Source organism: Schistocerca nitens, chromosome 3 (assembly GCF_023898315.1).
Source record: "Schistocerca nitens isolate TAMUIC-IGC-003100 chromosome 3, iqSchNite1.1, whole genome shotgun sequence".
In the NCBI taxonomy this organism is placed as follows: domain Eukaryota; kingdom Metazoa; phylum Arthropoda; class Insecta; order Orthoptera; family Acrididae; genus Schistocerca; species Schistocerca nitens.
Genome location: NC_064616.1, coordinates 445,231,536 through 445,259,204, shown reverse-complemented (window position 1 = coordinate 445,259,204; position 27,669 = coordinate 445,231,536). Strand labels below are relative to the sequence as shown.

Here is a 27,669-nt window from a genome sequence, read left to right as displayed (position 1 = left end):
AGAACCTGTGTAGCGACTGTCATTTCAATTGCTTAGCAGATGATAATAATGTTAAGCAAGTGTAATTACCACAAAAGTGAACTCTCTCATCATATTTGTATCATTAGCAGCTCATGAATTGAGGGCTATGTTCATTAAGTCAGATTATTCAAATTGATGTCAAATAGAAGAAAGTCATTTTTCAAATCGATCTTGAGGCAAACTGCAGTGTAAGCAACATTTAATGTGTGATACAGTCCATAAAAATGTTTTTTGCAAAATGAGGTGCGTTAAAGATTTATTAAATTGCTAAAGCAGTGCTAAAACCGGCAAAATGAAGTGTGAAGCAAGCTGTGTTGAGTAGCATTATTTCAGTAATTACTTATTTCATGAAAAGTTGCAGCTATGATCCATAAATATGCCTTTGATTAACCTACAGTAAAAATGTGTTGCATCTACATGAGACAACTTTAATTTTATTATTTTCTACTATTACCCCTTTGTAAAAGTGTAACACAAACTTTATTTTGCAGTTTCTCGCAAACTGACACACAAAAGTTTGTGTCATTACAGAGGTGATACATGTATCTATAATTATTCATTTGGCAACTTGTAAAAGCTGTCAAATGACACTCACACGTATACTTGGCAGAAAGTTGGATAGTAGTGATAATAGATTATCAATTTGCCAGAAGCGATAAACAGCTCAGGGCTATAGCCAAAAATTTAACTGTACTCTTTTAAACAGAAGCTTGCTTTTAATTGTTCATAACAGTACACATATTGCATCAATAATATCAAAACAATCATTAAATGGCAGTGGAGGAAAAATAAATAATGTTGGTGATGAATATAACTGGCATTTGGCATTGCCTTGCAATCACATGCTGTAACATAATAAAAACAACAATTTCATTTGAAAAGGAATACGTCATGGCACTCAAGCGTATGTTCGATTCACAGCATGGTTCATGTTAGACAAAAATTTATTTGTAGCTTACTCAGTTTTCATATCTTTTTCCCTTCCTTCAAGAAGTTTATTGCAACTCACCATCTTGAGCAGCATACGTGCCTTGCCTGCTTGGTGCTAATGAGACATTATTTGTGTATTGCATTGAGCAGATCGACAGGTGTTTCTCTTCAAGTGTTATGAGTTCTTTTGTTTCAGTCTGTTCTTGTTCTTGAGAGAAGCCGGCCGGAGTGGCCGAGCGGTTCTAGGCGCTACAGTCTGGAACCGCGTGACCGCTACGGTCGCAGGTTCGAATCCTGCTTCGGGCATGGATGTGTGTGATGTCCTTAGGTTAGTTAGGTTTAAGTAGTTCTAAGTTCTAGGGGACTGATGACCTGAGAAGTTAAGTCCCATAGTGCTCAGAGCCATTTGAAATCTTGAGAGAAGCATGAGGCGATGTAACAGGGCAGGTGCATAGTGGATACTAGCTGGTGGAGCAGGATGAAAGAGGGTAGAGTTCAGTCAGAGTTGTTGTTCATAAAAAGCAGTGACACCACCATGCTGTCTTTACTTAAGTAGACAGCACTAGATTGAATGTGTTACCATTAACCTCATTCAGAGCAGTTGGCCAGAATAACACACATCATTCACATAGTACCCGTGCCATTTTGATCGTACAGTTAGTATAATCTACACACAGTGATTACATTATAATTGTTGCTGATGCTTTGCCAAGAAAAGCAAAATGTGCCTCATGAATCAAATTTTGTATTTCTAGTGTGCATAAAATAGAGAAAATCCAAAATACACTCCTGGAAATTGAAATAAGAACACCGTGAATTCATTGTCCCAGGAAGGGGAAACTTTATTGACACATTCCTGGGGTCAGATACATCACATGATCACACTGACAGAACCACAGGCACATAGACACAGGCAACAGAGCATGCACAATGTCGGCACTAGTACAGTGTATATCCACCTTTCGCAGCAATGCAGGCTGCTATTCTCCCATGGAGACGATCGTAGAGATGCTGGATGTAGTCCTGTGGAACGGCTTGCCATGCCATTTCCACCTGGCGCCTCAGTTGGACCAGCGTTCGTGCTGGACGTGCAGACCGCGTGAGACGACGCTTCATCCAGTCCCAAATATGCTCAATGGGGGACAGATCCGGAGATCTTGCTGGCCAGGGTAGTTGACTTACACCTTCTAGAGCACGTTGGGTGGCACGGGATACATGTGGACGTGCATTGTCCTGTTGGAACAGCAAGTTCCCTTGCCGGTCTAGGAATGGTAGAACGATGGGTTCGATGACGGTTTGGATGTACCGTGCACTATTCAGCGTCCCCTCGACGATCACCAGTGGTGTACGGCCAGTGTAGGAGATCGCTCCTCACACCATGATGCCGGGTGTTGGCCCTGTGTGCCTCGGTCGTATGCAGTCCTGATTGTGGCGCTCACCTGCACGGCGCCAAACACGCATACGACCATCATTGGCACCAAGGCAGAAGCGACTCTCATCGCTGAAGACGACACGTCTCCATTCATCCCTCCATTCACGCCTGTCGCGACACCACTGGAGGCGGGCTGCACGATGTTGGGGCGTGAGCGGAAGACGGCCTAACGGTGTGCGGGACCGTAGCCCAGCTTCATGGAGACAGTTGCGAATGGTCCTCGCCGATACCCCAGGAGCAACAGTGTCCCTAATTTGCTGGGAAGTGGCGGTGCAGTCCCCTACGGCACTGCGTAGGATCCCACGGTCTTGGCGTGCATCCGTGCGTCGCTGCGGTCCGGTCCCAGGTCGACGGGCACGTGCACCGTCCGCCGACCACTGGCGACAACATCGATGTACTGTGGAAACCTCACGCCCCACGTGTTGAGCAATTCGGCGGTACGTCCACCCGGCCTCCCGCATGCCCACTACACGCCCTCGCTCAAAGTCCATCAACTGCACATACGGTTCACGTCCACGCTGTCGCGGCATGCTACCAGTGTTAAAGACTGCGATGGAGCTCCGTATGCCACGGCAAACTGGCTGACACTGACGGCGGCGGTGCACAAATGCTGCGCAGCTAGCGCCATTCGACGGCCAACACCACGGTTCCTGGTGTGTCCGCTGTGCCGTGCGTGTGATCATTGCTTGTACAGCCCTCTCGCAGTGTCAGGAGCAAGTATGGTGGGTCTGACACACCGGTGTCAATGTGTTCTTTTTTCCATTTCCAGGAGTGTAGTAATAAGAGGTTTATCAAACAAAGTCAAGGACAGCTTCTGTGCATTTCCTTGAGTTCTTCCAGTTTGATCTTAATTTAGTTCCTGATAGTTTCATGCAGTAACTGCTCCTTCAGGCTGTGAGGATATCTGTATGGGAATTATCAAAGCGTAATTGCTGGACTGCGCTGCCATCTTAAGTATTAATCCATTTGGGGTTGAATATGACTCTGAAAGCAACAATAATTTGCTTCAGTCGATTTCCTGAGTAATTACTAAAGGATTCCTGAAATTATCTGACTGTTATGTTATCTGCCACATAAAATTTGTAAGTCAGTGCTGAATACACCTGTACACAAATATCTTCACTCTTCTTTGCTGCATGTTCTCCACATCTTAATTAGTAAAATAACAAGGCTCATTCTACTTTATAAACGCGGTTTCAGCAAGTCCTTGAATAGGAATGTACCTGATGCCGACTACGATAAGAATTTGGTGTTGCACTATATTGAAAAATCTTAAAATATTTATTTCCTCAATCCATACTAAAACCAGCACTCTAGTGGAAAATTAATTATATCCTTCTGAGAACTTATTTACTTGTGTACTACTTTCAAGTGCACATAAGCTACTTAGTTCTAATTTATGTGTTATGCAAATTATGGTATCACCTGTGAACTGTGTGTTACGGCAGTTGTAGCCATGGATTCAAATCTGGCTGTAAAAGTATGTTTGAGGTCTGATGCTTTTTCTCTGTCTCATGTAACGGAAAACAACCAAAAAAATTTAAGTAATGGAATCCTAAGGAACACTAGAGTTCATACTGCAGTAGTTTGTAGACAAAAAAAAAAAAAAAAAAAAAAAGCTTTTCATGATTGATGGAATTTGCCAGCCAAACTACAGTAATTATTACTGTTGTGGTGGTACAAACCCCAGTTACTAGATGAATATTTATAGTATGCAAGGATTGCTTTGTGGAGCGCGCTACATAGTGCGTGTTTCACGGAAGTGCATGGCGCACCCGCACGAGATTTGCAACGGTCGGTGGGATGGTCTCCGGCGGCCACGTGGCCTGCAGCTTGGGGCATTGTTTGGTTTTTCGCGCATTACGCGAAAACCATGTAACTTACGGTGAAGAGCAATGTGGCAGTGGATTGTGGTCAGCAACATGCACCTTCTGAAAGATCGATCTTTATTTCAAGTCGTGAGACGCAAAAGTTATAGTAACCTCAAAATCGAGTGATATCATGAATACTGAAAAATTAATAAAAATAGTAAATAACCATTAGACCCAGAAGAAGGCTGCTGCAATTGTGGCCGAAATGTTGGTTTTTCTCCAGCAGCAGTAGTTTTTACATTATGACGTGGTACCATACCCAGAAAACTTTTATGTCGACTGACTCTGGCCGCAGAACCCTCGCAATTATAGTAAATAACAACTTACAGGGATGAGCGAGCACTCATTAAAAAGTCTCGTCATAGTGGATCAAGTGCCGTAGTCATATGTTAAGATTCATAAATAATTAAGCCCGTAAAGAGCAATAAACGAAGTTTGAGGGGAAATTGTGTATAAAATTCAATAGAAAATTCATGACGTAAAGAACGACACTATATAATATTTGGGGTGGCATCACATGTATTTTAAACTCGTTATGTTATACTATACATGTAACTTGCAATAGTTTTCATTGTTTGCAAACTATTATTAACATTTATCACCCATAATTAATTATTATAGATATGAAGATTTTGAGCAGTGCAATCACTATAGATTACGCCTAAAAATAGTGCTATATGCAGTTCCATGTTAAAACTTTGCAGCACAGCTGTAAACAAACAAATTTGCGCTAAGTGGCGAAATTTTGCAAAAACTAAAACTTGATTTACGGTCGATAGAATAATCCTATAAATTAATGTAACATAGTAAATAAGAGGTACTTTTTAGCACGGTTCCGATGGTGTACTTATTTCTGTCGAGGGATGTATGTATCAAAATTTGTAACCTTAACTGGTGTGACTGGTGCTTAAATAACCAGGGGGGTTGGACATCTGAGCCTATATAAGCGAGCAGCTATCTTGGCCAGGAGGAATCCAAACTCACAGCCACAGTAACTGAAGAAGAGATCGAACAGTCACTACTAAAACCGAAAAACAGTGCACCTGGTCTTGACAAAATCACACAACAGCAACTTCGGCTAGCACCGCGAAAACAAATACTAGACTGCCTTAACATCATTTACAATGCTGCCCTAAAACTACAAACCATTCCGACAATGTGGAAGGAAGCCAAAATTATAATGATTCCGAAACGAGGAAAATCACCAAACAACCCTAAATCGTACAGGCCTGTTACACTACTGTCGGTAATAGGAAAAGGATTTGAAAACATAATCAACAACAGGCTCTCCAAATTTGCTGAGAAAAACATCATTCTGAAAACCCAGGCAGGTTTCAGGAAACATCATTCAACCATAGATCCTATAATCCGAATCTGCAGCAGTATCAGAGAAGGTTTAAACCTGACGAACTATGCCTCAGCTCTCTTCTTAGACATAGAAAGAGCTTTTGATAAAGTGTGGCACAAGGGACTTTACTATAAACTCCACCAGATGGGGGTGCCAACCCAGCTAACCTTGCTACTGACCCACATCTTAGACAACAGGCCATCTCGATTATATGTAAACGAATCCCACTCACAAGCATATTTCCCAGAAGCAGGCGTGCCACAAGGAGCAATTCTGTTGTCTCTCCTATACAGCCTATATACCTCACCCGACAAGTTGGAATGAAAGGCTGGCACTCTACGCTGATGATACAGCCTACTGGTGCCAAGCACAAACGATAGAGCAGATCAACCGGAAGAATAACAATTACATCACCCAACTAGAAACATGGATAAGAAAATGGCGAATAAAACCAAACGCCCAAAAAACGCAGCTGGTATTATTCAACCACAAACAATTCTCAAGACGGAGAGAACAACTACTACAATAACTCAACATAAGACTATGTGGAGAGACCATCCAACCACAAGGCACAGCTACGTACCTAGGAACGACCCTTGATTACACGATGTCATGGATTCCGCACACTCATAAAATAACCCATAAAGCAAACAACTGATGTAATCTCATCATCAAACTTGTAAGGGGCAGAGCAAATGTTGCCAACAACGACACTCTAATCCACACGTATAAGGCGTTTATATGGCCAGTCCTCGAGTATGCCACCCCAGTTTGGATGACAAACAAAAATAACACGCAGAAACTACAAGATCTAGAGAGGAAAATCCTTCGCATCGCAGGAAGACTTGACAGGAGAACAGACAACAACACAGTCTACCAAAGCATGAAGGTACCCCAATAAAAGAGAGATGGATCCAACTGATGGCAAAAATTGGAAAAAACAGAGAAACCAACAGAACACTAACGACTGAACTACTTAAGTACACACCAATGGAATTCAACTTTCCAGAACACAAATATGCTTTTCCACCCAAAACAATAAAAGAATGCATCGCATACACTGAAGACAGTAGTGACAATAACAACAGATCCAACTTAATCAGCCACCTCATAGAAGATTAACACTCAAAGAAAAGTAGAACAACAAAGGCAGAAGATAACAACATCAAACACAAGGACCCTTGCTAAGATTTTTGAGAGGTTTGCTTTAGCACTTGGGCAAATGCCAGGGTTGTCACATCCTCTCACCAGAAAACAAAAGAATCAACAGGAAACTAAAAAGAAATTTCCCCATCTCAACAAATAAATGGTGTCCAAACAGAACAACATAAGCTAAGCTAAGGCACCAAAGAGCACTAGGCTCTCCATGCGCCTGCCTTCCCCCATACGGGGAAGGAATGAGGGGGAGCAGAAGAAGAAAGGTCATTGGTCAGTCGTCTTGGAGGGTGGGTGGCGAGCAAGCCCCACTTGAGGGTGGCCCAAGTGGTCGTTTGAGAATTTCTTCTCACGCCGATTTATTCTGACAAAGAGTATTGTTTAATAGTGCAAGCATATATCTGGTGAACTGGAAGTGCTACGATTATTTGTGCGAGAGTGCCAATTACGAGGTATGCATTGGCGTAAGTGAACATATGGCGATCTGTGGTTTCGCGCCAAAACTTCTAGAACAAAGAGGACAGTGGGACTTGTGGCTCTGTTCGAATTATTTGAATAATTTTCGTTTATAGCAGCCTACATTACTGCTATTGGGGTCTCAGAGTCAAATTATTATTAAAGTAAAACTGTAAACCGTCTCACCAGAGCTAATTTCATTGTGTGAAAGAAAAGGACAACGCCAATAAATAGTGATTGAACTGTGTCGTGAAAAAGTGATTTTAGTATAATAATCGCCTAATTCTTGTTCCCTAGCATAAACTGTACTTATGTCTGAGAGAATAATTAATTCAAAAATTATAACAAATGCGCGGGTGTGGAAGTGTACTAATGCACCAAGTGTGGAAATGATCCCCTGAGACTTATGTGAGAGCCAAAATTTGCAATAACATTTTTTAAGCAACATTTGTATTTACACATTCGTGTGAACTCTCTGCAACCGCACTACTTCTTTATTTTCCGCCCCATCGCACTGTATTATTATTTACTAGTTGATACACACTTGTCTGTCACCTATTGTCACTACTTTTTGGATGGTAGAGCTGGACGAATCAAAATATCGGATGATCCCTATACGGAATAGACATATTTGTCTTAAGTAATCATCTTTGGGGCAACAGCAGAATATCTAGTCCATAAATCTGATAACAAAATGTCAGAAATGTACATATAAATCTGCACAGTGTCACAATTTGAGACATCCACAGTGGGTGGGGATGAATTGGAATAGGCTTGGAGGTGGAGGCAATGAGGAATGGGTGTGAATGATGGTGTCACAGACTGTTGCTAGTTTTGTAGCCTCCACTATGAGGTGACACATACTGCAAAATAAATTAAGTCACTGGCATAAATATGTACGCATAGAGCATTTTGCTGTGATTAAATGGCATGTAATGGGTCTGTTGTGTGTGGGATGCTAATCACACACACTATTGAGCAATTCTTCCACAAGCAGAAATTGTATTGGCTATAATCTGGATAACGATGACTACAGCTAAATAATGTAGTGGTAGCCACCTTTTTAATTCTCATATGATTATGGTGGTAGGCTAGAGGTACTACCAGGTGATCATAACTTTTCTTATTTGACACGTTATAACATGAAAACTAATTACCATATGAAGTACCAAACTTGGTAGTATTAATGTCAAGGACATGGGGAAGGGAAATAGTGTAGAATCAATTCAACTGAAACATTTTTAATGTGCTGCTAGGTACTACATACCGGTACCAATACTGCTACAAAAGGGACTCAGTATGGTGCACAGCAGAATGAAGCATGTCTGTAGGTATGCTGGCTACCTCTTTTGATACGCTGTGCTTCAGATCAGCACATGGATGAATGTTCCCCTGGTGAACTCTGTCCTTCAGGTAGCCCCACAACCTGAAATCACAGGGAGTGAGATCAGGTGAACATGTCTACCAAGCATTTGGAAAAGATCGGCTGATACTTCAATCGTTTCCAAATATATTCTGGAGAAGCAGGTGAACTTCACAAGTTATGTGCAATGGGGCCCCATCTTGCATGAAAACTTCTGAGTTCAATGCATCTCTCTCCTGTTGGGCCAAAGCACATTGCATTAACACTGGCCAGTCACACTGCACATCTTTGGTCCTTGAGTGCCAGTCTTTTCAAAAAAGAATGCTCCAATGATGAACGTAGCCATGAAGCCACACCATACAGAGGAACTTCATGCACAGTGACTGGAGGTGAAGATCCACACACTCGGCAATTCTGTGTGTTCACCTTACCTGTCAGAGAAAAATAAGCTTCGTCAACTTCAATCCGAGTGAGAAAGTGGAAAGCGAAGTCAACACGTTGTTGTGCATCCTGTGGTGCAAGTTGCTGTATGATATGGATCTTGTACAGATACCATTTGAGACAGATTCGAAGCACATTCTGTACAGTAGACCACAGGACGTTCAACTGTCATGACACAGCATGCACACAGCCTGATGATCTGGAATTGCACACGGCGGTGTTTGCCATAGCAACAGCGATTTCATCAACCACCTGTGGTTCAACCAGCCATCGGCCTCCGCCTGGAGCGACGCCCAGTTCTCCAGTTGATTTGCACTTCATCTTGCTCCGCACAGCATGTGGAGAAAGCGGACCCTTCCATAATCCTTTCAGCCACTGATATTCTTGAAGTGTAGCTGCAGCATTACTGTTGTTTTGATGATGGAGTTTTGCTAATAAAGCCCTGCTCCTTCTGTCCAATCTCATGTTGACATGTCAACAAGTGCACTGTGACTGGTCAGGTGTGAGAGAGTATGAATCACGATGACTGATCATGGCTCCTGGTGGCCATAGATGGAACTGGACATTGGTGCTGTGACACATGGAAATCATGCACCCCATACTCTGGACATTAATGCTACCTCATTTAGTACTTGTCCGGTAATTAATTTCTGTCTTATAACATGTTAAATAGAGAAAGTTTAATTATAACCACCCAGTATATTAACATCACTCAGTGCCAATGTGAGAGCTGCATAGAAATTCCGCACCACACTCAGTGTGGTGAATCTATTGTTGTTTTGATTTCTCTCTCTGTCTCTGTCTAGACCACATTGCAAGTAGAAAATCTCATGAGCACTCCAGCTACATTGTAGACTTTGGTGACTCAATTGGGCAATTTATCTAATAGGACTATGTAGTGGTAAGCAAAGATGGGCATTATTGGAATGAATTTCTGTCTGGATAATTATCCGAGTAGTATACATTCTGCCAAATCCATTCAATAATAAAATATTCACCAGTAAAGCGACTACTACTCACTGTGAATACAAATAATTATTTGTTACTTCGAATAATGTAGCATGCCACCACATTTTCTTTGTTTACTTCTTGTACAGGATTCTATAATTAGTGTTTGTTCCTTGGCTCAGTGCTTTATATTTGATAAATAAATTTTTAATGGTTGGTATGAAATGTGTCTTGGCAGCTCAGTGGACACACAAGCATCAAAGAAAATTCTTGCAGTTTGTAAAGCTAAAGAAGCTAGCCAATGAAGTCACCATATCGAACACTAAGAGGAGCTATAGGGAGAGGGAGGGAGGGCGGGAGAGAGAGGGAGAGGGAGGGAGGCCCCTTTTGTTCCTACAATTTTTTTATGTTATTTATCACTTCTTTCATCTTTAACAATGAGAAAAATGCCAAGTAAAGTTAAACATTGTTTTGGAGTACATGTTGAACTGTAGGTCCCCCTCTGACTGGCTGTATAAGTCTGTTCAGAAGTGGGAGGAAGGCAAGTACACACATGATGCCGAGTGAAGCACTGCAGTGTTCAGAGCAACATTTGGGTTGAGCACAGCTTTCTATAATTAGTGTTTGTTCTATAATTAGTGTTTGTTCCTTGGCTCAGTGCTTTATATTTGATAAATAAATTTTTAATGGTTGGTATGAAATGTGTCTTGGCAGCTCAGTGGACACACAAGCATCAAAGAAAATTCTTGCAGTTTGTAAAGCTAAAGAAGCTAGCCAATGAAGTCACCATATCGAACACTAAGAGGAGCTATAGGGAGAGGGAGGGAGGGCGGGAGAGAGAGGGAGAGGGAGGGAGGCCCCTTTTGTTCCTACAATTTTTTTATGTTATTTATCACTTCTTTCATCTTTAACAATGAGAAAAATGCCAAGTAAAGTTAAACATTGTTTTGGAGTACATGTTGAACTGTAGGTCCCCCTCTGACTGGCTGTATAAGTCTGTTCAGAAGTGGGAGGAAGGCAAGTACACACATGATGCCGAGTGAAGCACTGCAGTGTTCAGAGCAACATTTGGGTTGAGCACAGCTTTACGTGCATTGCAGCGGGTAACCATTGCAACAAAAAAATACTTCATAGGGAGACGGCATTAGCTGTACACTGCTGTTGCAGCCCCACTGGGTTTGAGAACATAGAGAGATCATAATATTGCAGCACACTGCAACATTGTTACCGAGAAAGTGTCAAGAGACTTTTTGGAGACTTTTTTTCGCCTTTCTACACCAACTGTAATTACTGCAGCACTGCCTTACCCACAATTTATAAACATATAGTTCTCCTGTATTGCTGTCCGTAACCAAGGGAAGTCTTACAACAAACTGCAGACGTAATTGTAATAGCCCAAGGCATGTCAAAGAAATTGAATTGTTAGTTTCAAATGATGTTATGACGCAAACAGAAAATTTATTTTGAACATGATTCGGGAGCTGAAACTAAAATGGAATCACAATGAAATATATTTTCAAAATATACAGCAGAATTGATGATATCTCAATTTTTGCAGAAGAGAGGTCTTACATCATTATCCTGAAATAAGTGATTTCTGGAGATATAACACACCAGTATCTCCTTTGCATGTGCTGAATATATTTTCTTGAGTGTGTTACAATGACAAATCTTCAAAAATCAAATGTTCTGATGAGATGTTTGCTGAGGACTTATTCTAAAGTAACGAAAAGTACATTTGTTTAATGAATGATAAAGAGCTGGAGCAGTGAAACTGTCATTGGATTTCAAATTCATCTGTTATTCATAGTGTTTTTATTCACAAATGGCTAATGTTTTTATTCATGATAATAAATAATGCCATGACTAAATATTTTTGTTATTCCTCATTCAAATAAATTTTGCCCGATTTTGGGAGGTAAGGGAAGCTCAGCGCATATGCACATACTGCTAACTCACAGCCTCTGTGCTAATGAGTGTGAGTACAAAGCATCTGCATGGCTGTGAACAAGTGTGTTATATCCATGTGGCCATTAAGTGTTCACTCAACTGAGTTATTAGGTGAGGGAGCATCGGTCATATTCAGCAACTTCCACCAAGTTATGCGAAGTGTATCCACTCTGTCTGATGTACCACAGCTGCATACAGACCCACAAAGCCAGCAGAGCTCTAATGGACACCTTTCTGGCAAGGAGTTCATAGTCCGCAATACCATTTTTCTGCTGCCAAATGCTAAATAGTATGTGTTTACACTGCCGAATTTTTAATAACAAGTTTTCTGCTTGGGTTCAGCCCTTAATTACTAATTAAGAAGTTAAAACATAAGTTTGTACGATAAAGGCATCACAGCTCATCACCAGCAACAGTATTGCATAAGAATGCTCACTGAATAAACTGATGATGTTAGTCAAGCAAAAATGCAGTAGTAGTCACCCCCCTTGGAGTTCTGTTGGTTAGAATTAGAGCAACAAGTACTCCTATACTCAAGATCTAAACCTTGCTATTGAATGCAAATGTCACACAAAGGTTAAGTGGTTGACTTGATGCAATTGTACCCATCCACACCTCTTTATTTGAAGCAAATTGATGGCCATGAATGTCTTTCTTCAGGACACAAAAAATATGAAAATTGCATGGGGAGTATGTGTAAGGGCTTCCCAGTGAAACTTCTGCAGTTTAGCTGAAACAACCTTGGCAACACCTTGGGCCCACATGTTGCTCCAGTTGTTTCAGTACCTCCACGTGATTTCTATCTATTTTGAGCCCTGAAGAAATATATTCATGACCATCAATTTGCTCAGGATGAAGAGGGGCATGCCTGGGTGCGATCATGATTCTGTAGGCAACTGCAAACATTTTTCCATGAAGGCACTGACCATCTTGACTTACAATGGGAGAAATATATTAACAGTTGTGGTGATTACTATTGAAATAATGAACAATTTACTTACTTTTTCCATCTGTCTTGTTTTCATTTGACTGCTCCTTATACATAAAGAAAACCCAAAGCTTAAGTACAAAATCCACCAAAAATTGATGAGATGTAAAAGATACTTATTTTCATCAGAAATGAAGAGCATGGTTGGTTTCTTCCAATATTTAAAAATGCACAACCCTCATATCTTAATATAATATTGTGCACTATTGTAAAAATAATACATAAATATAACATTAAAACTGGGTTATTTCTTTTACTTTTTATAGGAGAACAGCCAATGGACTAATGGTAGTTTCTTGTGATACTGGTTTGTGACATTTGTGGCCAGTTTAGTTGCTGTATCCTGTTACTATTCCAGATACTGTGATATTCTGCATCGTGCAGCCTTGCACCTGGGATGCTGGTCGAGGATTGAAGGGAGATCTACTCATGTACCAACACACGTGTAAGAGAAATTAGCCAACTTTTATGATAATTAATAATGATAGTCATATATGAGAGAACATTTAATTAATGGGTTTACTATAAGTTAAAGTTCAGTGTAACTAAATGATACACTAATGTGCCAAAACATTATAACCACCAAGCACATGATGCAGTAAGGAAAGTACACATGATGCAGTAAGGAAAGTATGTGAGTAGAGCAGAGACTAATGGGAACTCATTCTATTGACAATATGAGCTGCAGCTGGGAAAATCCACTGATATTACTGACTTTAAAGAAAGGGGGGTGGGATTATTGTTGCACAGTGCATGGGGACAAGTGTCTCGAAAATGATGTAGCTGGTCAGCTTACAAGCTTTTGTGACACCTAAGGAAAGTGGTTGAAGGACAGTGATACCACAAGTAAGTGACAAGGGACTGGACATTCATGTCTAATTACAAGATGTGGCCAGAGGCTTGCCCAGTCAGTAAAGCAAGATAAGCACTGATCTGTGTGAGATCTGACAACAATGTAGAATCCAGATGCACACACAGATGTTTCAGAGAACACCTTACTGCGCAGATTGTTGGAACACGGGGCTCCAGAAAAGACAACCCCTGTGTGTTGCCACATTGACCTCAACTAAGATAGCAGTGTCCACAGGATCATCAAGACTGGACCACTGATCAATGGAAACATGCCGAATAGTCAGACAAATTGCACTTCTTGTGACACCAAGTGAATGTTTGTGGGCAAATGGCTGTTTGAATGGTGCACTGTTCCACAGATGCAGGCTGGGCTTCAGTGGACTGGTAGCAGTAACTGAATGCACCTGGACTGCTGTGCACTGTGTGAAAATTACTGTAGGACACCTATATCCCTTCGTGCTTGATGTCAGACTGCTGTGTTATTGGGGCATGTGATGGATCCAAGGAGGATAGAACTTCCAGAAAAAAGTCATTTATGACTGATGCACACATAATGATGGATGTTTCAGTGTCAGGCCAGGCCTTGGTGTCAGGTTTAAGGCTCTGCTGTCACCTCTGGCAGCCTCATGGCAGTCAGTGTGTTAAATGCTTGTGTCATTTAGTTATAGCCTTAAGTGGTCAAATTTTTATTTAGACAATGAATGTGACCTAGCTATTTTGTTTGATGTCAGTGGAATAATATACATTCTGTTGTGGTTGATGAGGATTTCGTTTATGTAGGAAACCCCCCTGAGTGTAACTTTCATGGTTATTACTGAAGTCCAATAAATTTTTTAAAGAACAAATGTGGGTTTGTTGTCGATTAAGAATATGCTACAGAATGATTGTAAGACTGACTAAAGAGGGATGTTAGTTATGCATTTCCACATTTTCTCTTGAGTGGTAATAGAATAACAATATTGTATGTAGTGTGTTTCATTCCCCATTTCCAGCAACTGCTCTTTGCATTCATATGCATACTTTTTTCATCTTAGAGACAAGAGCTTCTAGAAATAACAGACTAATAACCATTGTTAATGAAATACGGTTTCAGTTCACATTTAGCATGCACTTTTTGGCTTTTATTTCTGCCTTAAGTTTCGGGCATCCAGCTTCTTGTATTTTGTTGACATTCATTCTGTTGGTAGAATTTCATATATTTTGGTTGCTCCCTCCCCCTGCACACACCTATGGAAATGTGTGATGTTTTAATGCGGTGTATATGGTATTTGCAAATCCAACTTTTTGACTTGCGCCTAAATTATTGATTTGAGGTAATTTGTTTTTTAGATGGGCCGAGTCAACAGTGTGGCATCATGGGGCATTGGTGAAACATTGCAAAGAAATCTACAGAGCTGATGGAATATCAAATGCAGCGGAACCAGGAAACCAGACACATGCAAGGTTCTATGTAAGATGTATACAGAAAAGTAACTAAACAATAAGCAACAACACTCTGATTAAAGCTACGTGTTATTTGACATTTGTTATGTGGCACTACAGCATTGTCACCTGTGATGAACAATGTACGGCAGACTGCCAAACCAAGCAGAATGTGCTGTTGCCTGCTGTGGCAGGCCGCAAATAAATGGGTTGCCAGCAGAGCACAAGAACAGATCACAACTTGAACACTGCAAGTGATAGTGAATTGATGCTTTGTTGTTGCACTTTGGCAGTGGATGACAGTTTGCATGTGATCGTGAGGGCTTTGATTGGAAGATTTAAGTTTCAAAGTGTGAAGTGTCATCTAACAATTAATTTTAATCAGACTATAGTATTAGGAGAGACTTATTGGGTGGGGTGAGAAGGAAAGACTGATACCAGTCTCTCTTTCTCACCCCATCTGGTAAGTCTCTCCTGACCCAGGGTACAGGGTGACTTTTCCAAACGTACGTGTGGTGTGTGTGTGTGTGCGTGCGTTCGTGTTCATGGTTCATGTTCTCCTGCCAACACTTGGTGAGAAGACTTTTTTAGGCCATAGTGTTTATCTCTCTTCAGTAAGTTATATGGAAAAATACAACAAACTATTAGTGGTTTTTATCTTCTCATTGTTTTATCTGTCCACTATGTGTTAACTTCAGTTTGTGTGCTATATTATAAATTTGGAGTGAATAGATCTGGACATTTGAGGGATACTCAGATTTCAAAGAGTAATGTAATGGCTCTCATTTTTTAGACTGAAGTGCCATCACAGTAATGTAGAGAAATTTCCTTCAAAATTGTTGGCACACTTTCATTTAGACAAGGACAAAAAATAATGGCTAAGTCCAAACTAGCAAAAATAGCCTCAGCTAATCATGTTCAACTTGAGCAACATACTTCGTTAAGTGCCTTTCACATTTTAGTGCCATGTCATATACCATTATTAATCACTCGGTAAAACCTATTTTGATAGCCCATCAGAACGTATTGCCAAAGGCAAATTCCACAATTGTTCTTTACAAAGGATATGATCAATTTTCTTCTGACAGTTTCCAATTGGAGCTAGTGCTACATTTTTTACGACTGTGTCATCAATATGAATAATGTAGGAAAAGATGTCAAGTTGAAGACAGGCACAATGAAAAGACTCATGTATTCCTTTCGACCATGAAACACACATGCACACACACCTCATTGCCCCACAACCTCCTGACGCTGCACCTGTTCGCAGTCTGGTCCCTGCACACTCCACTGGACAGTGTTAGTCTCTCTCCCCACCCATACACTACTATCCCTTCCCCCTCCAAATTGCTGCTTGCATCCCACACGATGTTGCATTCCAGCCTGAGAAGCTGGAGGTGTGTGTGTGTCTGTCTTTGTCTTTACTGATGAAGGCTGTGACTGAAAGCTATTTGTGAGTGTCTTTTAATCGCGTCTGTCTGCAACTTCGTCTTCTATACGGTAAGCAGAAATCTGTCTTCTCCTATATTGTTGATATTCCTAGGTGGAGTTTCCATTGTTTGATTTCTCTCGTGAATATGGTTTCATGTCACTATCTTCCTTCTTCCACCAAACATCAATGGTATTGCTTACACTACTTTGGCAATGTCACAAAAACAAATGTCATTGGTGACTTAGACAACAATATGACCATGAAAACTGAAATCAATTGTCTCTTGTCAGAACACTGTGTGTCCAATATCTGATGAATAATTTGAACAATTCACTTCAGAGTTTGACAGAGACAACCAGAGTATTATATTTACCATAGCTTGCATTTTTCAAATGACACTTGCCCTTGTAGATATTATAATTAAATGTTTCCCCGAGACATTTAAGTCTCTTCATTATCTACGATAATGATTGAAGCAGAGGAAATGAATTGAAATTTGTGCTGTGGCTGAGACTTGAACCCAGGTCATCTTGCTTGCTAAGCAGAAATGCTAACCATTACACCACTACAACATTGCTGCACCGAACTACCCAAGTTGAATGCCCTCCCCAACACAAACTTCAATTTATATCTTCTGCTTATTTTTCCTTACATTGCCAGGGCTCTCCGACATTGGAATAGCACCCTAGCATTGGACGTAATGGGGAAGTCCTGTACCACAGGCACAAATTTTAATTCATTTCTTCTGCTTCGATCATTATCGTAGGTAATGAAGAGACTTAAATGTCTTAGGGAAACATTTAATTATAAGATCTCCTATGGTACAGGACTTTCCCATTACGTCCAATGCTGGGGTGCTATTCCAATGTCAGAGCGCCCTGGCAGTAGTGACAATAAGGGAAAATAAGCAGAAGATATGAATTGAAGTTTGTGTTGGGGAGGGCACTCAGTTTGGGTAGTTTGTGCAGCAATGTTGACCATCGTGCTGTGTGGTGTAATGGTTAGCATTTCTGCCTAGCAAGCAAGAAGACCCAGGTTTGATTCCCGGCCGCAGCACAAACTTTAATTCATTTCTTCTGCTTGGCCTTGTAGTTAAGGATCATTCCCTTTGGGATTAAAGTTCTCTTGGAACAAAATTGAAAGTGTGTTACATTATACTTGTTCCTTCTTATGTCTGATCATCACAGAAAGTATAATAATTCTTTACCACAGTTATTTTGCCTTTCCATAAATTGCTTGACTCAGTGATTTCTCTTAAAAAAAAATTCTGTGAGGCACTGCAGGCCTCACACACTAAATTACAGCACTGTGCTGAATAATACAACAGGTGATTCCAGTCTCACACTTGCATACCAATTTAATGCACAATATACTGCTGACACATCCACAACCTCCAGCTTTGGGCTTACAAGATGTTGTAGTCTCCAGAATAAGCATGTTATGAAGTTAACTTACTGGAAAATGTTATTTTATTTATTTTTCAAATTTTCAAGTTTAGCCAACTGTTATGGTTTTTTTTCTCTTTCCTTTGTAAGTGACATCTCCATTTGATGGAAAATTGGAGGACTGTGGAAGACATACTGTTCCAATTGTATTTTAATGCTGCCCCATAGGGCACAGACTATGCTGGGCACTGCGCAGCTAGTATAGGCTACCCACCAGACAGCCCTATGACATGCAAGCCACTTAGCCAACTCTGCCAGTGTGCATTTGGCCTGTGCAGAACTGTCGTGTACACTATGGTGCAGCGGCCTTTAATGCTCAGGCATTATCTGTGACTAACAAAGCAGATGTTTAAGAGAGCAGTTATAATTTTGCTCAACAAATGAAAAAGAAACTAGAAAGTGATTTACTAGTATCTGCTGCATCCACAGTGTTGCAAGAACTTGCCACAGCTGTAATTTAAAATTGTGGACTTATTTCTGATTCTTGGTGACACAAAGAAGATGATACTGAGATAAAAGACTATATGGGAAGCAATGTCTGGAATGAAGTTGAAATATGCAGACTTAAGTTGCCCAGTCCAGGTGAAAGGTCAGGAGACCAATGGCAGCTTCACAGAAAAGAGATAAATCAAATAGTGGTTCTCAGTGTGTATGCTGATGGAATAGTGAGATCACCAGGACATGGTTTTGGAAGTTGGCTAGAGTGGGGGAAGTTCCTGCAGATCAAACACTTCCTCTCTTGTTATAACAGTGAAGTATTTATCTTTGGAATAAGATGTTGTGTGAATCAGATTATGTGTGTGTTCAACTATATTTGTGCATAACTTCCAATAGAGTGATGATAGGGTGCTTACATGGTCTCTGATCTTTATTTCACAGTGACAACTAAAAATTGGTTAGCGTAAGTAATTCTTGTGAAATATCTCTAAAGAGAGCCTCCACAATTATGCCCAGTTTTGAATGTGCCATTCTGACACAAAAATTACCTTGCCAACACTCGCAGACTATTGATTGATGTGTCCAGTCACAGTACAGGCTAGAAGTGTACTGAGATGAGTTAACCAAGCACAGAATATTTCACTATGATGTACATCACTAAGTGAACTGATATTAATTATTCTGTTGTTGTGATTCATTGCTGTTCTGACAAAGAAATGGCTGTAAACTAGCAGATCCGTTCAATTTACAATTGGTGTACAAGTCGTCCCAACATTAAAATCAGAAATTTCTCTCAAAGCAACCTCAGCATAATAGATTCAGACACAAAACATTACCACCAACTATATTTGCAGTAAATTTGGGAAAAAAATACTTTTAAAAGACACAAACAAAACTGTTTTGCCTTCCCATCTAATTTTGTTTGACGCTTAACTTTCCAACAGTCAGTTGTGTCCTTAAGAATACTTACGTTTTACCCTTTTCGGGAAAAGTTCTGATATTATTCAATTCAAAATTAGCTTCTAAATGAATAGGACTAGTGAATTTATAAAAACCACAACATAATGAATTAAATAAACTGAGCAATAAGTTAATATTATGCACATGATCTGTAATAATACAACAGGTCTAAATTCATCCTTGAGGAATGTTTAAAAAAGAAGAAAAAAATAGATACTGCTGTAATCAGAAGTTTAATTACTGGACGAGTAACATGCCTAGCAATATTTTAGTGCTTTCAGTGGATGGGTTAAAAAATCTGTACCTAATAAGACTGGCATATTCTGCAGTAGTAGTGTTCCAACCTTTTTTAAGGATATGGCTGTGGGAGTAACTGAACTCAAAACAAATCATTAGGCTGCCCTTCTCCTCCCCTCCCCCACAAGTGCAATGGGAATCATGCTGAATCCATCCATAAAAATCATTCTTTAGTGACCATGACCTTCCCACTCCCCTCCTCACAGATACAGAGGCACAAAAAACTTGCCAAAATTAAAAGGAGACTGGAAATAAAGGAGGACCTGTCTCCAGTCACAGCAAAATTCTAAGTACTGTCTTACAATCTCTGCAAAAATTTCCAAGGAGAGAGCAGAATTCAGAATTTGTTTATGTTGCTTAATTTGTTGAGACTATCTAACATTGGACAGTTATTAGACATGTAAATTTCTGTCATTTCCTTAAAAAGGTGGGGAGGGGGGGGGGGTGCACAAATTCAGTGGTCACTCTTCAGAAAGGTGAACTTGTGTACTTCAATCTCATGGTATAAATGGATAGACACTACTTTCTTGTCATTTATATTTTACATTCCACAGTGAGAAACTGCTATAATTAAAAGCAGTCATGGAAGTAAAGATGTAAACTGACATACGGTCGGGAGAGTGGTTGTGCTGACCACATGCCCCTCCGTATCCGCATCCAGTGACGCCTGTGGACTGAGGATGACGCAGCAGCTGGTTGGTACTGTTGGGCCTTCATGGTCTATTTGGACAGAGTTTAGTTTAGTTTTATGGATGTAAAGAAAGTATCAGTTGTTTAAAAAATACGCTTTCATGGAAATTGCAAATCTGAAAGACAAACTTAGTTTATACCTCATAGGAAGAGTAGGGGAGGGGGGTTAGAGATAGTTTTAGTTAATATCCACTACATGGAAAACATTTCAGTGCACAGTTCATGTATAATTTTGCAGGCAAGTAAGACTGAGAGAGAAACACATGTAAAACTTCAATTAACAGAACTTGGAATGCACAAGAGAACAGCCCTCAGAAACATCCATACATTTAATGGTTCACAGCTAGGGATTAATTTAAATAATAGTAGCAGTTTTATATTATAGCAAATAATGCCACGACAGCTGCACCACATTTCACCATTAGTGTTCCATTCAGAAATAAATCTGATATACTTCCACTGGAAGATATCACAAAAATAAACACTACTTCAAATCTCATACTAAGAATTGCAGCGGTTACATAAATGTTTATGTGAGGTGGTGATTATTGTGAAGTAGTAGTGGTAGAATTGGTGGTGGAGTGTTTGTGTCTGTCAGCAGTGGTTTATCTTGTAGTGAAGTCGAAGTAGATACTCTGTGCGAATTGGTATGGGTGGAGGTTATACTTAACAGCCGAACTAAGTTAATAATTGGCTCCTTCTACCGACCCCCTGACTCCAATGATATAGTTGCTGAACAGTTCATAGAAAATTTGAGTTTCGTAACAAATAAATACCCCACTCATACAGTTATAGTTGGTGGGGACTTCAACCTTCCCTCGATATGTTGGCAAAAATACTTGTTCAAAACTGGTGGTAGGCAGAAAACATCTTTCGAGATTGTCCTAAATGCTTTCTTCGAAAATTATTTCGAGCAGTTAGTCCACGAACCCACGCGAATTGTAAATGGTTACGAAAACACACTTGACCTCTTAGCCACAAACAATCCAGAGCTAATAGAGAGCATCATGACAGATACAGGGATTAGTGATCACATGGTCGTTGTAGCTAATACCGTTTCTTCCAAATCAACCAGAAACAAACGTAAAATAATTTTATTTAAAAAAGTGGATAAAGTGTCACTAGAAGCCTTCCTAAGAGACAATCTCCATACCTTCCGAACCGACTATGCAAATGTAGACGAGATGTGGCTCAAATTCAAAGATACAGTAGCAACATCAATCGAGAGATTCATACCTCATAAATTACCGACGCGCGAAATTTGGCACGGACTTCAATGCGAGATGCCTTTAATAGGTTCCACAACGAAACATTGTCTCGAAATTTGGTAGAAAATCCAAAGAAATTCTGGTCGTATGTAAAGTACACAAGCGGCAAGACGCAGTCAATACCTTCTCTGTGCAGTGCCGATGGTACTGTTACCGACGACTGTGCCGCTAAACCGGAGCTATTGAACGCAGTTTTCGGAAATTCCTTCACCAGGGAAGACGAATGGAATATTCCAGAATTTGAAATACAAACAGCTGCTAGCATGAGTTTCTTAGAAGTAGATACATTAGGGGTTGCGAAGCAACTTAAATCGCTTGATACGGGCAAGTCTTTAGGTCCAGATTGTATACCGATTAGGTTCCTTTCAGATTACGCTGATACAGTAGCTCCCTACTTAGCAATCATATACAACCGCTCGCTCACCGATAGATCTGTACCTACAGATTGGAAAATTGTGCAGGTCGCACCAGTGTTTAAGAAGGGTAGTAGGACTAATCCATCGAACTACAGATCTATATCATTGACGTCGGTTTGCAGTAGGATTTTGGAGCATATACTGTATTCAAACATTATGAATTACCTCGAAGGGAACGATCTATTGATTCGTAATCAGCATGGTTTCAGAAAACATTGTTCTTGTGCAACGCAGTTAGCTCTTTATTCGCACGAAGTAATGGCTGCTATCGAGAGGGGATCTCAAGTTGATTCTAATCAAGCTGCGGGCCTATGGGGTATCGTCTCAGTTGTGTGCCACATTCCTACCCTTTACCCTTGTAGCCCCTCATTCCCAGCCATCAGCCTTTGTTCCTCTCACCCACTCCCTCTGTCAGGCTGCAGCATTAGGATAATGTAGCCAGCCAGGAAAATGTAGCTGTGTGGTTTTGTTACAGTTAACTATGGTGAGCAATTACCTTCACTCCTTCCACTACTTGTACTCCACCTAGGACCCACCATTACCATATCAAAATGTTATTTCAATTGTGTTTTGAATAAACAATAGTAGTTCAAAATATTTTCAGGGCAGGCAACAGTTACAATCTGATAGCAGCATCTTGAAATTTTGGGTTCAGAAGCTTAAGTAATATGAATCCACTTTTATCTGATAATTCACCTTTGTTTTGTCATCATCTTGCATCCCAGTTGTATGGTACTCCCCCACCTCTCTTCCCTCCCACTCTTACTACAAAATTTGTCAACTCTCAATAATTGAGCAGGGCAATAATATGTTCTCTCTTTATTATTAATCCAGCCTCGAAACTTTTTGGACTGGGACTAATTTCCGTTATGCGTCACAAAAGGATAAAAATTCTGAACAACCCTAATGGTAAATATCATGTGCACCATTTGTAGGGACCTCAAAATGTACCACTGAATTTCGGACAAAAAAGTGTGTAATAGTAATAATAATAATAAAAGTCTATAACTATTAGACATTAAGGACACAAATTAAAAGAATCTTAATTCACCCTGTTAGCAGTACGAGCTATATTTTATAGTTGGCAGCTACTACTATTTAATAAGTCTCTTTCACACTGACATTTTACAGCTGAAATACTTGCATATCTGAAAATAATTATACATACAGAATTTTTGAGTGAACTGTGTAAGTTACTAGTAGCACAACTCACCAGTCCAAAAAGTTTCGAGGCTGGATTAATAATAAAGAGAGAACATATTATTGCCCTGCTCAATTTATTAAGCTCTCTCTCTCAAATAAATCATCCCATTTTTCTGAAGTTACAATTATTTGTCTGTACATGTATGTCACATCTACTGGTTTCTGCCCCATTTTGATACTTCCTTTGTGGAGCGTCATCTCATTTTGACTGTGTTTCTCATGCAGGGTACACTTTTATTCCAGAATTTGGCTATTGGGTTGGTGCATTTTCTCATAAGAGACTTTGGTCATCAATAATGTATTGCCCTTCATCATTTACAACTGTCTGCCAATGCTGGGGGCAACTTTTCCATTCCACTACTATAGAAATCACATGGTTTTGAGAACTCATTGAGCCATTTTCAGAGCACATTTTCATTCAGAAAGGAAGTTCCTTGTAGATTGATTGATAGAGAGCAGAAAAGGTGAAAATCTGAGAGTGCAACATCATGTGAATAAAGTGGGTATGAAATGACGTCACAACAGAACTCCTGTATAGTGCACTTTGTGAGTCGAGCAGGCATTATTGTGGAGTAGCATCACTTCATGCTGTCTTCCTGGTCACTGTTCTTAGATTGCGCCTGCAAGATGTCTCAGTTGTTCACAATAAATGTCAGCAGGGATGGTTAACCCTCGGGGAAGCACTTTGTAGTACACCACACTGTCACTCTTCCACCAGATGCATAAAGTTATCTTTTGTGGATGCATGCAGGTATTTGTACAGGGAGTTGCTGCTTTGTTTGGGTTCAACCATTCGTTTGTTTTCCTCATGTTAGCATAGGCACCGGTAACTATACGAATGGTCAGTGTTGTTCAAGGGCCAATTGATGATGAGCAAGCAGAGATGCACATATGGCTATCCACAGATTTTTGGGATTTTGGTTTAAAGCATGTGGTACCCGTACACTCATTTTTTGAACCTTGTCATCACATGCAAATGTCACAGTTCATCACATTTGACAGTTATCAAGTCACTGACTTGGATGATTGTGGATTACTATGTTTAAATGATCTTCATCGAATATCAAAGGTCTTCCTGAACATGGAGTCACTAATGTCAAAATGATCCTCCTTAAAATGAGAAAGTCATTTTCCTGCCGTGTTCCGTCCAACGGCATTATCCCCAGACACAGTGCAAAGGTTTCTGGATGCCTCCACTGCTGTTGTCCCTCTACTAAACTCCAAACAAAAGAATATGTTGGAAATTTTCCAATTTCTCCCCTTGACATACCATTTCCTAGCATCCACAGCTCCAGTCACTATCTCCAAATGACAAAAGTGAACTTACAGATAAAAAATGTCAATCAATAAAGAAATGCATAGCAACTGGAATACAAACATGCAAAATGAAAAGGCTATGAGCTTATGCACCAACCTAATATCAACACATTTTATGCAATTTTCCATCCGTAGTAATGAAAAGGTTTGCTTTTGCAACATGATGTGTAGCATTGTGAGATGGAATGGTGAAGGGAGCAGAGGATCAAATAGGAAAATAGCAATGGCCCAGTAGAAATCGTTGGATAATACACAAGGTATTGAATTTAATTGAGGAAAGGAGAAAAAATGTAGGAATGGGATGCAGATGTCTAAAAAAATGAGGCTGACAGAAAATGCTAAATGGCAAATCAGGAATGGCTAGAGGACAAACACAAAGCTCTAGAAACACACGTAACTATAGGAAATATATATGTTGCCTACAGAAAAATTAAAGAAACATTTGGATATAAGAAAAGCAGCTTTATAAATATTAAGAACTGAAGATTGCAAGCCAGTACTGAGCAAAGAAAGGTGGATGCAGTACATTAAAAAGCTGTACCATTGAAACAAATTTTAGACATTGTTAAGAAACAGGAAGAGGATATATTTCACAGAAAGACTTATGTCAAAACAAGTCACCCGGAGTAGACGACATTCCATAAGAACTTGGTGTTTTAAAATACTGACAAATTCTTTATGTAAGGATGGAGCGACTGGTAGAAGCTGATCTTGGGGAAGATAAGTTTGTGTTCCAGAGAAATTTAGGTACACAAAAGGCAATACTCACCTTATGGCTATGTTAGAAGATAGACTGAATAAACCAGTTTATGGCATTTGTACACTGTGCAACAGAATTGAAGGATTAATTTTTGAAAGCCTGTACTTACCTCCCATTGTGATGCTGAAGTTCCAAATTTGGCTCAAAGGTGCCAACAACCTTCCTCTATAATGGTGCAAAAGCGTGGCACCCTATGACATCACCTTTGAGCTTGGCCATACTTTAAACAGCAAGGTGTTGACACGTGATAAAAGGCCACAGCTTTGGAAGTGAATATGAACTATAAGGTGGGTTAATGATGTCACATTGGTACAAATTTTCACCATTATTCTGTTCAGTGCCACCATAGCCTTGTCACATGATGAGGACAACTTATGCACATTTCACCTCTTCTTTTGATGTGTCTGTAATGGAGGTCAGAAACTGCAACACTCAGTGCTGAAATCATGAGGTTTTCTTGTGGACAGCCGAGGGAAAAATAGTTCAGACACACCACTACTTGGAATTGACATGGCAAGAAGCGTGTCAGTTACACCACCCCTTTTCCTGAGGTGTTGATACCGGCAGATTTTCTTCACAACATTTGACACTGCTGACAATGCAGCGCGACCACAGTTTTTGCTCTTGTTTACACGTTGGAACCACTAGGAACCATTCAAAATTGACAAAATTTGAACATGATCCAAAGCAGCTTAAGGTACTTAAGGTTTTTCAAGCCCTGACACAAGCTATGACCCCCCAGTTCGGCACACTGTCGCTGTCACCCACGCACCTTTGTTGAGCACATTGGAAATTTATTTTCAGAAATTTTGACACCAATTCTGTCTGGCGGCTGCTCTAGCAACTGGGCGTTAGGGAACTCCTTCAACACCCGAAGGGTGTGGTTTGCCTGTTTTCAAGCACTAGAGTGGCTGCCAGGCGGTACTGGTTTCGAAGTTTCCGACAGGTACATTTGTAATGTGCTCAACAAAGTTGCGTGGGTGGCACCAAGGGTGTTGGCGAACTGAGGGTCTTAGATCGACCCTTTGCCGTTTTAGTCTAGCACATGTTAATGTTGCACTCCAGTGTGATCACGCCACAGGAGGGCCATAAAAGCAGCAGTATCCTCTGCGGCTTTGGATCATATTCAAATTTCATTGAATGGTTTTGAATGGTCCCTTCTGGTTCTAATGTGTACATGAGAGCAAAAATTCCAGTCACAGTGCACTCTAAAGGGTGTGATCATGTCCAATGGGGATGAAGCCCCACATTATCCTTATAGAAGGGTTGCAACCTCCAAGGGTGTCAACAATGTCAAAGGTGTTCAAGAACATCATCCTGTCGCTCACCACACTGTGAACTGTTGTTTTCGGTCACAAAGTGTGGGTAAGAACAGCCTTCTCATCATTGACACATATATGGCACCACTGGCATTGTGAATTTGATGTCAATGTGACATCATTAAACCCACCTTACAGCTCACATGAACTTCTGAGTTGTTGTCTTTTTTCACTTGTTGACAACACGATGTTTGAAGCATCGCTAAGCCCGAGGGTGAGCTTCACAATGGGAGGCAAGTACAGGGTTTTGAAAAAGTGATCCTTTAATTCTGTTGTACAGTGTAGATAGTTTTATACCATGTAATGTTGATTAAAATACACTCTGAAACTCCGAAACTTGTACAGAAACCAGACTGCACTCATAATAATTGGAGTCAAGTTTGATGATGGGCCAGTAATTCTGTCTGAGACAACAAAGGTCTTGAAAGATTAATTCAACGAGGCGATGCTGAGATAAATAGAATGAGAAATGAAAAAGTAGCAGAAGTGTTGCTATTAGGCAGTGAAATAACTGACAACGGATGATACAAATTGCAGGCTGACAATACTGAGAAAATTGTTTATGAAAAAGAGAAACTTGGTAACATAAAATATAAATGTAAGTGTAAGGGAGTATTTGTTATGAGTTAAACATGGATGATGAACTGTTTAGACAGGAAGAAAACATGTGGATATGAAATGGGATGTTGCAGATTGGGTAACTAGTGAGGAGATACCAATATTTTATTTTATTTTATTTTTTTTTTTTTTTGGGGTGGGGGGGGGGGAGATTTATGGGATAACTTAACTAAAAGAATGGATAGGTTGAAAGGGCACATCCAGAAGCATCGAGTCATAAATAAATTAGTAGTTGAGGTGGGTGTAACATTTTTAGGAGGAGGCATGGTTCAAAAATGGATGTAGGTCTCATTAAAACTTGTAGAATAAATAGGACTTACAGAATAATC

At 40.2% G+C, this 27,669-nt stretch overlaps 1 protein-coding gene across 3 annotated transcripts in view; it reads left to right on the top strand.

Annotated features, from left to right (window-relative positions):
* The window catches only part of LOC126248374 (transmembrane protein 39A), a 194,664-nt gene that overhangs the window by 161,999 nt on the left and 4,996 nt on the right, over positions 1–27,669 (top strand). For 2 of the 3 annotated variants that reach the window (XM_049949302.1, XM_049949304.1), the window contains exons 11-12: positions 13,262–13,348; positions 15,085–15,205. In XM_049949302.1, coding sequence (XP_049805259.1) covers positions 13,262–13,348; positions 15,085–15,205 — 208 coding nt within the window. The remainder of the gene's footprint in view (positions 1–13,261; positions 13,349–15,084; positions 15,206–27,669) is intronic. The other variant, XM_049949303.1, reaches the window with a different exon arrangement.